The sequence below is a fragment of the Corvus cornix genome, chromosome Z (genome assembly GCF_000738735.6).
Source record: "Corvus cornix cornix isolate S_Up_H32 chromosome Z, ASM73873v5, whole genome shotgun sequence".
In the NCBI taxonomy this organism is placed as follows: Eukaryota; Metazoa; Chordata; class Aves; order Passeriformes; family Corvidae; genus Corvus; species Corvus cornix.
In genome coordinates, this window is record NC_046357.1 from 1,967,837 (window position 1) to 1,981,114 (window position 13,278).

A 13,278-nucleotide genomic window follows, 5' to 3' on the forward strand; every position below is an offset into this window, starting at 1 on the left:
TTTTTAATCATCCAAGCAAAACACTTCCTGGCACTTTGCTATTACAATTACTCTGAACAACATACTGTAACTGAAGTCCTTTTAAAGTGTCCCTTAGAAATGAAAGTGCCACTCTGCTACATATCATTCACCAGAAACCAAAATAGAACCACAATGCTGTATGTCTGGATCCACTGAGTACAGCAACACCATTCCAAGTCAGATTGTGACCACAAAATGCCAATAACTGAATGACACAGACCTCTTATACCTTGTGTCTGGATAATCCAATGTTCTAGCTGGTAAAGCTTCAGAAGTGGTCGTAAACAAGCACCATGCTTAAAGGCCTCTATGTCCCTGCAGGGAGATCAGGTTTGGATTTTTCTCTTGTGTTTTTTCTTTTATAATTAAAAAAAAAAAAAAGCACTTCAGATTACAAACATACATTCACAGCATAACACTGTGATCTCTCCCTCTGCAGTTGTGAAGGAAATCTCTAGTCCCATTTGAAGATAGATAGCTTTCATACTGCAAATTCTTGAGTAAAGCTGAAAGGAGCCTTTTCTCTCCAGAGGCCTCAATGTTGCCAAATCATTTATTTAAAAAAACCCCAAACAACCCAGAGTATTAAGATCTTCATCGCCTTTGCTGTGCATATACTGGGTAGGCGAGTGTGACATTGAGAGAGTCATTGTGCTGCACAAGTGACGTGTGTTGGTAATGTAGCACCAGTTCTTTGAGCGAGTTGTACAAGTTATATGGCTCTGCAAATCCATACCCAGTAGGTGTCTTGTTTATCACACAGTGCTTTACTTCGCCATCCACCCTAAAAAAAAACCGAACAACCAGTTTTTAGTTTGTGAGTACAGTAAAATTAAGACAGAAAATAAGGTATTAGCAATAAATCTTAAGATGCTACTCAGTACATAGAATTCTTCTCTTCTGTGGTGGGATAATGGTAAAAACCTAGGTTTAGTCCAAATTCATGATGTCATGCTATCTTAGGGAGACAGGAGATAGGCAGGACTTAGCAACTGCACAGAAAGGAGTGCACACATTTTGGTTTCTCTTCTGAGTGAGGCTCCTCTGTGGGAGTGGCACAGGTTGGAGCTGTGTAGGAAATGGAGCAGCAACAACAACGGCCTCAGGACTCTGTGACCTGCTTCTAAGCCCAAAGGTCAAAGAGGAATGGTGCATATGCAAGTGTCTATCTGCCCCAAGCTCACATGTTGGTTACATCATTCACAAATTAGGGTACATACACAACAGAGCAGGCATAGCAGCCTTGTTTGCTGCTCTCTCGAACAAGGAATGTTCCATCTCGTTTTCCCCGCAGCAGGTTTTCAGCTTGGCTTCTATTGATATTTCCCACATTCCATGTTCTCTCATCATGATGGGGCAAGTCCTCATCATCTTCTACCATAGAGTATTGGCTGTCGAAAAGAAAAAAATGTGTTTATGAAGCACAGAACAAAATCCACCAATTAAGTAGTCTTTATTCCATATTACATATTTCCCTGGTAAAATTAGGGATTTAAACCAAGTAATACTGCACCATTTAAATGACTGGATAAAAGTAAAATATAAGCCCTGTTTCTTGTTTCTTTGAAGAACACTCACGTAAATTTTAGGAAGAATATAAAAAGATGATGTGTTATTTTTCAGAATATGCTCTGAGCACTTCAGTACTTCTGCCATTGCTCACTGTTTTGGTAAATAGCAAGTCAAACAAAATCAGTACCCTCTGAGTCAGCTTCATTTCCAAAGATCAGAACACTTGGTCAGCAGTGAAAAATCATGCAATGTATCAAGTACAGCTGCTGCTTGGAGAACCTCCCAGCAGTTGCACAGGGAGATATTAATTATTTATGGGGGAGATGGCTTTGTGAAAAGGTGCAGTAGTACAATAGTGCAGTAGTGCTTTCTCTCTCTGTCTGTCTCTCTCTCTCCCCTTATAAGCAGATTATGAGAATAGCATGCAATATATGCTTCTCTGTTAAATCAGCCACCAACTATAAAGCTGATTCAGAATTACAAAGAACCATCTGAGCTAAAGCCCACCATGAAAAAAGAAGCATCTAGTTCAGCTGTGTGGACATCACTTCGGAATTCTGCAGCTCCAGAGCTCCCCACTCCCACAACGGCCTGCACTGGTTGGCCCTGCCTGTCCTGCTCAGCTTGCAATCAGTCTGTGTTACGCTAATGCACTTATTCTCTCTGCAATAGGCTTTTAATTAGTTTTCCTTGGTATAAGAAAAGATGACTTCTCACTCATCCATGGTTCTGTCTGAATATCCTCAAAGAAGTCTACAGAAATCAGCAATCTCATACAGAATTCAATTTTTCATAAAGAAAAAGGGTTCTTTTGTTTCAGATAACACTCTCTCTGGGTCCCTTATCCCATCACTCTTTTGACCTGCATGACATTCACATACATTCAGTAGTGGCTCTGTTTTCAACCAGCATCTAGAGAAAGCAATTCTTGTTTTTCATCCTGCTTATTATATTGGGGGATTTTTTTCTGCAATACAACTTCAGAAAAAAAGCCATATTCTAAAAGTTTAATTTTTCAGCAGTTACTAGACTTGCTGGCAAAGAGTGTCAGAGTGAGAGAAAATGAAGATTTTCTTTAAACAGTTTCACTTACTATTTTGATGCTACACTAAACCCACAGAGTGGCATTGTTCTTTGTCTACTGTTCAAGCGATAGAAACACTAGTGGGGACAGATGCCTATGTATTTTACAACGTATCATCTTTGAGTTGTGCTAAGACTGAGAGAATAACATGGCTTTAAAAAGTGTATGTCATTTTTATCTTCAGCTTCTACCACAGCGATAAGCACAATTTCCAGGATAACAGTAGGAGACTCAATAAACCAAGCCAAATTAAAATAAATGGGGACAAGGCCAGAACGCAAATCCACTAGAGTCATTGTCTATTCCGCTTTCACTGTATATTCGACCAGGCAGCATAAAAGGCATGCACAAGAAACTCCACAGGCAGAAAATGTTGATACAAATACTACTGAGACAATTTTGATTTTTCTATTTGTTCATTTTTCACTGTTACTAAGCTTCAGATACTATTTTGTGTCTTGCTTTTGTTTAAATTTGGTCTATGTTTGCACAAACCAAGCACTTTTTGCCTTTTTTCCCAGGAATGAAATGAAATGTATTCATCAGCCTAGCCCCTGTCAGAACCTGCAGTAAACTGTTTGAAATGACAGAATACTATCCATTTTCCAGAAAAATAAAATAGACTACAAAACCAGAGAAGGATATTCCTCAACATATACAGATTTATAATCTCCAACAGCAATATGACACAATGATGTGGGCACCACTATACTGGATAACATCATGGTACCCACAATTGAGATTTGGAAAACGCCTGCTCATGCCTAGAGATTTTCTGAACAATTTATCCATCCATATGACATCTCTCCAAGATACTAACACCTTATGAACTTAATTTTGCTGGTAAGAAAAAAGACACAGGTTACATTTCAGTGCTTTGCTACAGTAACTTGATTAGGCACTTCCCTAAAAAAAGGAAGAAAGTAGAGGGTGAGAGAACATCCTTTCTAATACTTGTATTATGTAGGCTGTCGTGTCTTAACAGTGTGCATTGTTACTGCAGATCTACTGCAGGCTTGAGATTTCCTTTGTGTGGTCCAAGACTTAAATATGCTTTATCTCACTTTTGTATTTAGATGATTTGAAACAGCAGAAATACCTAAATCTTCCAGTACTTACTCTTCTGCATTTTCATTTCCAAGCCATTCATTTAGCTTCTTTTGCCGAACACCTTTTTGAGTCAGCCACCTGGACAATAATTGCAAATAAAATTAATTTTTTGTCATGAAAGTTGGATACCATTAAAAAACCAAACAGCTTAAAATTTGTCAATTCATGATACTCACATCAAGTACTGATCTCTTGTCTTCCTCAGCTGTATGAGGTCTGGCTTAATGCTGTTCATACGCTTGTCTATCTCTCTATATTCAGCTGCTTGTTTCTTTAAGTCTTCTTCTAATCTACGCCTGCTGTCCACAATTTCACTTATCCGAGACTTCAGTTTTTCATAGTTGTGCATGATTCTAGATGGAACAATGTGGTAGGTTACACTCTGATCTCTTATTCATAATTTTATAATCTGTTATTCAGAGGTGTAGATACTTAAGAGAACAGATTATTTCCCTAGATGTAATTATACATTTTTCCAGTTCACATCTACCTTGTTTGAGGCTTCTCTGCTTACAACTGAACAACTTCAAACTTGTCATCTTTCTTCAGTTTTAGGCAGACCTATAGTTGGCATTGTTTGTTTTTTCAAAAATCATACAATTTGATATGCAAAATAAAATACTGACCTTTGTATTTCTTTTTCATTTCCTTCCCGTTTAAATTTTTCAATGTATTCCTTACTGTATCTTTCTTGTGTTTGGCACTGCTCTTCAAATATTTTTATCGTTTCATTAAATGCCTCAATGGCTGTTCTTTTCATTTGAATTTCCTGAAAATAAAATAATCATTATTACAGTTGTTATCAGACAAAGGGGAAGATTTATTGGCTTGTATCACAGAAACACTTCAGTATATTGTAGAATATCCTTTCAATATCCCTTTACCAAAACGTATTCTGTCTGCGGAGCCATATGGCATAGAGACAACAGGCCTGTGCAAAAGGCTACCTGGTAAGATTTCCATGATGAGGTTTATCAAGAAGTAGAACTGCTAAAAATGAACCAGTTACAATCTTTACTTTGTATAAATAAATTGATTATTAGAATCTTACAGCAGTGCACTTTGCCCTTTGTACCAACTTAGGTCCTTAGAGGCACACCTGGCTTTCTGAAATAAAGGTGTCCTGGACAGGTCTCAGGAGGTTATCTAGTTTATCCTCCTGCCTCTACATACCTAGTTGATAGCCAAGTCTTAAGTCATTAGTTCAAGTTGCCAGCAATTCTCCAATTTTCTTCAATTATTTTTAGGCATATTTCCTGCACACTTTAAGAAGCAGTCTTGATTCTGGGTCTGTAAAACTGCACTAATTTACTGGCACTTTAAGGTGTGGCTAATAACTGATTAGGCTGAAAGAAGGACAGAGGCAGCTTTTCATTCCTGCATTGTATCTACACACATCATCTCTTTGTCCTGCATAGGTAAACCAGACCCTTGAAAAACTCACAATAAAATGCAATGCTTCCCTGAAAATGTGCCTTGAAAACCATAACTCAGCTTGATGAGGTCAGTATGCAGAAGTGGTGGTAAATCAAGATAGTTATGTACTTGCTTTGGATGGAGCTCTCAGACTTGGGCACAGGGTGGCTTAGTTTACAGGTGGTGGCTGTTCAAACATGAGTAAGCAATTGCACTGTTCTGAGTGAGCACATCAGGGAAATGCAGTGGTGGTGGACGAGAGGAGTAGGAAAATAACAGTATGAATTCACAATAATATTTTCAATATCTACAAAGTCTTCCACTCTCCCTTTAGTTCAAATCCAGCTCACCTGAGATGTTCTTGTGTAGTCTTCATAGAGTCTGTCATATTCTCTGCTTTTTTCTTGGAACTGGGTATTATATTCATGTAATTTCTTTCCCACTGCTTCAATGCTGTCTTCTTTTACAACTTGATCCTGGAATGATGAGCAGAAAGAAAGACATTCTGTAAGGAGACAATTCCATTGCACAGATCTTCTGGATAAAATTACTTAAAAATGCTTAGATAATTACACGGAAATGTGAATCCTCTTTCACCAATATGGAGATATGCTAAATGCATAATATGCAAATGAGAAATTAATGCAAAAAGGAATTTTGCATTGCAAGTGTTTAGCTTTATACTGAAAATTACATATCTCACCATTGAGTGGGCTACTTACAAAGATGTTTATTTCTTAACAGTGTATCTGCAGTATTTAAAGTTCTAAATATTTACATGCATAGTGTGGAGTTGGCTTTACACAAAAATATCAGGTTTTGTACCCACTTGCTTTTTCAAACATTAACAGAGCTGAAGTTCTTCATGTTCTGGAAGTGCTGCAATAATTTCTCTGTATTTAAGTGAAATGCAAAGAAAATAAACTAAATTACCTGCTGGTACTTAGAAACTGGGTAGAGTAATTTTACATCCAGTTTAGGATTATACTGGGCCAGAGATTCATTCCGGTAGTGGTTTATTAGCTCGACCACAGAGTTGAAAGTTAATGGGTCAGAAAAACCGTATTTTCCATCCCGATGAAAAATTTTGATTAATTTGTTATTTCCTCCTTTCCTGCAAATAAAGTATATTGAAAAGTTAGGCATGCTTCAAGTACTATTTCTTAAAGAATACTCTACATTAAGTGCAGGTATTGCATTTTACTATCGAGTATTACAGACCCAATGTAAGTAGTTTTACCTCAGTGTAAGTGTGTAGTCCCCATGCATTTTGGTTGAAGCATCTCGTACCAAAAAGGTACCATCTGCTGTGTCTCGAAGCTTCTCATTTACTTCTTCCCTAAAATGAAAGCAAAAGTAACCAATAATTTCAATTAGTTCTCACACATTTATTCTGCCATGGTACTCTAAATTCAAATTCAAATATTTTTAATTAAGTGAGTTTTAGAAGCCTTCTATGTCTCCATATTAATACAACTATTTAATAGCTTATTTTAAATTGTTAGAGAACAAGTGGGATAAAAAATGGCATACTCTGCACTCTCACTGCTGGACAAAATTATTATTCATGCAAAGGTCTTTCTGCTTGTTCGTACAAGCCTGTACAATTGGAGCAGCCAGTGCTGGTCTAATATACCTATATATAGTGCAGATAAAAATGTTGTTAATACATGGCACTTGTTAGTCTGACTTGCTAACTATTGTGCCTACAGTTGAGGTTCTGAATGAAAGACAAGAAGAAAATGATTTCTTTCTTAGTGCTATCTTTTCATGCTAGCATTTCATATAACTGTGTTAAAGTAACAGAACAATCATTTTGCATACTACATTCTAACTGACTGCCAGTAACTTTTTAGTCATGTTTGGAATTAAACCAACTGTAATATGTTTGTGGTGGAAACTATCCTAAAAACGGCTCTTAACAACAGTGAATTTTCTACACTCAAAGCATAATACATATACACAGAATAGCACAGCAAGAATAACATAAAGCCAAACATAGGAAATACATGTCTTGAGGTGATTTACCTTGAGATATCCCCCCAGTACCATTCAGCGTCTTGTAATGACATGTTGTTATTCATGCTATTGTTAGTTACGGTATTAGGTTTCGGTGGCTTAGGAGGCAGTGCTGCAAATGAAAGGAGGGAAGAAAAGTTGTAACTCACTGAAAACATGACCATATATTCCTTGAAATTACACATTATTAAACAATTTTATAAATCTATGAGTGTATTAAAAAAAAGAACTGGTTGCCAAACAGAGTTGTCTACCATTAACAGTCTTTAAAAGACATTACAGGAATCAAGATACTTGAAAATGAAATAGTTCAAAATAAAGTTGTACTGTTTGAAAAAATGATGTTATTTTGCAATAATATATTTTAAGCAGAATATAACACCATACTCAACTCCTGCCCCTGTGAAGAAAGCATTTGAGAAAAAAGAAATCTGAAGTTTGCTTTTACCTCCTTTCACCATCTTCAGGTGAACACAAGTAATAAAACATGCCACTTTTTTTTTATCCTTCTATGTAATGGTCTTAGAGGAATTTTGCTGTTTTCTTACCTAGAAGCTGAGTAATAAAAGATGCAAGCCCATAGCAGTACAGTATATTTGAAGAAGAATCAGGGTTTTGTAATCCTCAGCATTCTGTGCAATGATTTGCAAAAAAACCACCAAAAAACTAAACCCAACAGTTTAAGAAACCCATCTGTGACCCAAATATCCCTTGTGTTAATCTTAGTATTCTGCAGAATAAATTGTGTTCCAAATGCCAGGACTGATTAAAAACACCCCCCCCCCCCGCTCCCCCCCCCAGCTTTTTCAATGTCAAAGCTGCATATGTATACCAGTGGGTGCCAGAGAAGATACTGCAGCACTGACTTAGTAACGAGGGGGACTACACTGGAATCAGGATTAAAAATCAACTCAGCTCTTTCACTTCTCCAGTAAGTACATCATTCCTGTCCTGTATATTATGACCAGGCTCAAAAGACAATGTTTTAAAGTTGCAAGGAATATCAGGATAGCATAATACTTTCATATGACATGAACAAAATGATGCTATAACAGGCATTCAATTAGTATTGCTAGATTTTAAAAATGTTTTTTCCTAAAACAATCCAAGCAAATGGTTTGTAATCACTGTTTCAGGAAATATGAGTGTTACTACAGCATCTCCTTTTAGGCACTGTGTGGAACAGAGAGAGCAAAAATAGAAATACAAATTTTTAATGATATAATAGCAGGACTAGAACTACATCTGACATAATAAAATAAAAACAGAAACCGGTCAATTCAGTAAAAAATCAATTAAGTAAGCAGACAGGTATTTTAATATTTCAAGATTCTAATTACTACAACCATGCACTAATCCAAAATTTTATTCTAATTTATGAAAAAAGGAAAATTATTTGTATCAATAACAAAGTAAAGAAATCCCACATATCCAGTAAGATTTTTTTTAACAGCTAATGTAAAGACCAAAATTAATTAAGTCTTCTATAATAAGACTGCAGTTTTACCTGGTGGATCCATTTCTATGTAAAACATCAAGTCTGTGCCACAATTTATATCTGTCTTAGGATATTCTATATCCAGTTCTTCCATATTCCAAACAGTATTGTACATTTGTATGAGTTTCACTGAGTAAGCTCAGATACAAGAAAGGAGTCAGGCTGTCTTTGTAATGGTGTCTTGGAATTCATTTTAAAACCTATAAGGGGCTGCACTGTAACCTATTACATCATAATCCTCAGCCAATCATGTCAAAATAATGTCACCAAACCACTCCTGCTTCCTCATTTTGTTCTACATTAATCTTAAAACAATTTCAGTTTTGGGAAGAATCTACATTTAGCAGAATTGCAATATAAAGCTGGTATTACACACAAAAGGAGCAACTGCTCTCCTTGCCCATGTTCCTGGCTCATTTTCCTGACTTTGCAGCATGGTACAGTCCAATCCTGGCAGGATGACAAAAGGCTGATATGCTGCAGCACGTAGCTCTTACACACACGCGCACAAAACACACATTCACACACAGGGCAGCTCCCTTCAGAAGCAGGTCGGTCACATCTCAGGTGCATTCTCTGGCTTAAATGTCTCAAGTTTGCCATTCAAAAAAATTTAAAAGGATTCTACCTACTACACATATTAGAGATGCCATTAGAGAAGAGCATGACTCTGTGTGTATATCCATTGCACACTCATCTTACACAAACACACAGAGAGATGTATATATACACATAATGAAATATGGATTATGTTTTTAAACTCTACATATTTCTACTATTTTTATGGGCACACAGGTCTGATAGAGTTGAGATTATTATTTAAAACATGCTTACTGCAGAGAGGTCTTCCTCTCATACCATTATGTAATACTACACAATTCAAATCAATCTAGATTAATTAATTTTGAAATTGAAACCCCAAATATTGTAATCTCACATTCAGCAGATTCATTAAAACCATGGAAGAAAGTAAAAACTGAGCAAGATCTTGAACAGTGGTTTTGCTGAACATAAAAAAGGCTCTGAGGATACAATAAGATTCAACCTGCCTTTTCACATAGTTTCTCTACCCTATTCTCATTGATATATTTATCAAGTTAATTGTTTTTAAAAACAAGAGTCCTTTGTCAGTGTCTCTTTTGCCCCTTGACTTTATATCATCAGCAACCTCCAACAATTTAGAAATATTCCATCTTAACTCCCTCCATCACTGACTGTAACTCTCTCTAACCTCTTGGAAGAAACATGGACAGAACAGGCTATTAACTTCAGAGCAGAATGCTCTGTAAAGCAATATGAACACTTTATACTCACTATAATCTATGGGGAGGAGAAAACCAGAGACCAGAAATATCTACAGCAAAGACTAGCTGTAGCAACTATCTGGGCCTTATAGCATAAGAAATCCTGGAGCAGCTGAAATGTGCTCTACCTCACAAATACTCATTAAAAAAAATTAACACAATTTATATGCTCTCTAAATATTTCACCCCTGCCCTCCACCCTCACCCTGCACTGTCTGTGCCCCTGAGCAGGTTACCTCTTTTAGACAAGCATCGACATACAAGAGCATGTCTGGAGTACCAACATATACAAAAAGATGCATGCTAGTTTGCTTTGTACATTTAGAAACTTCATTTTGAAGTAGACTCTCCCCTTCCTGTTGAGATAGACATGCTCCAAAGATTCTTTCCATTTCCAAAATGAAATAGGATACTTAAAATCACTCCAGACACAAGTCTAACTACTGAACTTAGAGGTTTTGCACACCTGCTACCCAAACAGTTAAGTTGCCAAGGTAATTATTTAAATTAAGTTACAAAGATTTCCTACAAAAACTGCATTGCTGCTTTTAGGTCTCATGTGGGATCAGTAAGTTTTTTTTATTCCATTGAATAAAGACTTTCAGGAAAAATTACTTCCCTAGGGTTTCACTGGTGGCCAAATTTAGGACTGAACAAACTTGTATAATCAGGTTAGTACTCAGCTCAGACTAGCCTAGCCTGCAGGCAAGAAAAGAAAGGAGGCAGATAGGCTATTCCCCATTCTGTATATAACCTAGAGAGGTACTGAAGTACTTGACTTAAATTCATATATCTTAGGACATTTAAAGCTCTACCTGGTAATCAGTTACAGTACAATACTTCCATGAGATGATGAAAAAAACACAGAAACTCAAAATCACTTACTTTGTAAATTACGCATCGCAGATGATCACCCTTTTAATACAGTCGAAAATACGATCCAACATTGGTTTCCTCTTAAAAAAATCTTGCTTAAAAATAAACCCTAAAACCTCCATTTACTAGGAGGCTTCTCTGAAACAATGAAGAAAAAGAGATTGCTCTGCTTTCCAACCAGTGTTCCATAAAAACTCCTAAAAGAGCTGTAACTTGCAGTGAGAAAATCCAAGCCTTCTCTCTCAACTGCTTAAACCTCTGTGCTGTGCAGAAGGTATCCGCTTACTCTGGTTCATCATTAAAAAGTGAACCTGACTTCAGTACGGTGAAAAAAAAAAAAAAAGAAACCACCACCCTCAGTAGCTTGCACGTCTCTCTCAGATAAGGATCTCAGTTTCATGATTAACTTGGGTAGGTTCAAATATTTGCTGAGCCAGGGATTTCAGTTGGGGGATGGGAGCAAGATTCAAAGTAAAAGTTGTCATCAGCTAACAAGTGGCCAGTGCGGGGCTAACTTTCTCATTTTAGCTAAGTAAACGAGAAGACCATTGTAAGAGGCCTTAAAATAGTCCCTATCACTGGCTGCTGCATGCAGAAGATGAGAAAAGCACCATGAACAACCAAATACGGGAAGTGGCTAACTGCAGAAAGAACAGAGAATAAAAATTTTCCTTGAAAAGAGCTGCATCTCTAGAAGCAGCCCTGTGCAAGAAAAATAGCCTGCTTGCAAGCACAGCATCACCTCCTATATGCTCACGCTGGATCACAAATAAAGGTGCTTTTCAAGACCCTTAGTCTGAGGCTGTAGAGGCTTTTTATCAATTTCCTATAGAACTAAAAATATTAGACAAAACACTGCCTGTATCCATGGTGGTTTCCAATATATCAGGATTGTTCATTTCTTGGGCAGGCAGGTGGGTAAATGAACACAGAGAGGTAAAATTGTACAGAGAGGTAAAGTTTATTTTCTTTGCCTTAGTGTTTGGTGGAGATCAAACTTGCTAAAGGAACAGAGCAGCGACTGAAGAGTTTGCTTCCCTCTGCCTACAGAAGTTACATTCTTTGCCAGCTAAACTTCTACAAGGAAATAAATTCAAAGTAAAAGGAGAAGCAAACACATTAAGAGAAAGAGAGAAGGGGATTAGTATTTTCCTCCCATTTCTTGCCAACAGTGAGAATTTCTAATAAAAACACTGAGAATTTCTTTGAGATCTGCTTGTTGCTCCTTAAGGCAGTAAAATAGTATTGAAAAGTTTTTTCTTCCTTAATACTTCACATACCAAAATCCTCCTATGCTATGAAACACCACTTGCACCTAATAATGAAATCACAAATATCTGCAGTACATTTTTGATGTTTTGCAGTTGGTTGATTAGCTTCACCTAGAACAATCCCTTGCTTCCCTAGTTTTAGCCTCTGACTACTTGAACAATGGTCAGTTCTAAATGTAATTTAAAGCAGCAGTCATAAAGGTACAGACTACTTCAAGTGGAGATGGAAACCTGTGTTTCTGAACTAATTCAGCTTCAGTCTGTAGTTGATATACTTCTTTACTGTTAAAATTGCAGACGGGCTTGAGAACATTTCTTGGTTTATAGGGCCACAATACAGATGTATATAGTCAAAGGAAGAACAACAACCCAACCTTGGTTCACTGAACTTTTTTATCAGTTAAAAAAGCATAGATACCCACACAGAGATAATGAATTCCTCATTATCCTGCAGGAGAGAATCAATTATCTTGTCAAAAAAAGATACTGGCATGCACATGTATTTTCAAATATTGCCCTGTCTTATCTTTTTATTTAAATTTCAAAATCTTGAGTGGTGTCCATTTAATCTGCAGACTACTATTCCTTTCAGTCATATTCACAGTGTTCTTCTATTAACACAACACATTTTTTTCTAAAAAATGATGTCTGAAGCAGGAAGGGAACTGATCAGATTTGACATGCTTGCATGTGTTATACATACAAATACTTGCATATGGACATAACAATCCATAAAAAATGCTCACAACGTCATTTGCATTGTTTCACTTTTACCAAACACTTGCAATAAGGTATTGAGAAACATAAAGCACAGGCTTGTGTCAAAACTTAGACCAAGGATACAGCATTCCAAAGTACGGTGGTTAGCCAAGCGCTGTGCTTTCCGTTAGGTCACGGATAAAGCCTGGCTTTTATTAGCTTAGAAGGGCCGCCCTCTGCTGGGTGAGACACGGACGCACAGGATCTGCCGTGGGCACGGGATCTGCTGTCCATGGACTCGCAGCTTTCTGCACGCTCCAAACCACGCTCGGCGCTGCTGGCAGTCCAGCCAAGACTCTGACATGCTGCAGACAAGTTCTGACAACGGAGAGCGTTCCTACACATTTGTTTATGGCCCCAGGACACTACCGACAGGACTGTAGTCTCAGGCTGATGCCTACAGCAATC

At 37.2% G+C, this 13,278-nt stretch overlaps 1 protein-coding gene across 5 annotated transcripts in view; it reads right to left on the reverse strand.

Moving 5' to 3' along the window:
- Window positions 1–378: 378 nt before the first annotated feature.
- The window catches only part of PIK3R1 (phosphoinositide-3-kinase regulatory subunit 1), a 56,345-nt gene continuing 43,445 nt past the window's right edge, over window positions 379–13,278 (reverse strand). For 2 of the 5 annotated variants that reach the window (XM_039566707.1, XM_010395361.4), the window contains exons 8-16: window positions 7,172–7,274; window positions 6,384–6,482; window positions 6,077–6,257; window positions 5,494–5,619; window positions 4,354–4,496; window positions 3,904–4,080; window positions 3,737–3,805; window positions 1,242–1,412; window positions 379–805 (exon numbers count right to left, since the gene is read on the reverse strand). In XM_039566707.1, the coding sequence (XP_039422641.1) occupies window positions 616–805; window positions 1,242–1,412; window positions 3,737–3,805; window positions 3,904–4,080; window positions 4,354–4,496; window positions 5,494–5,619; window positions 6,077–6,257; window positions 6,384–6,482; window positions 7,172–7,274 (1,259 nt within the window). In that variant the 3' untranslated portion in view covers window positions 379–615. Of the gene's footprint in view, window positions 806–1,241; window positions 1,413–3,736; window positions 3,806–3,903; window positions 4,081–4,353; window positions 4,497–5,493; window positions 5,620–6,076; window positions 6,258–6,383; window positions 6,483–7,171; window positions 7,275–7,710; window positions 7,877–8,669; window positions 9,225–10,849; window positions 11,166–13,278 lie in introns of those variants that run through there. The other 3 variants (XM_019283358.3, XM_010395362.4, XM_010395363.3) reach the window with 3 other exon arrangements.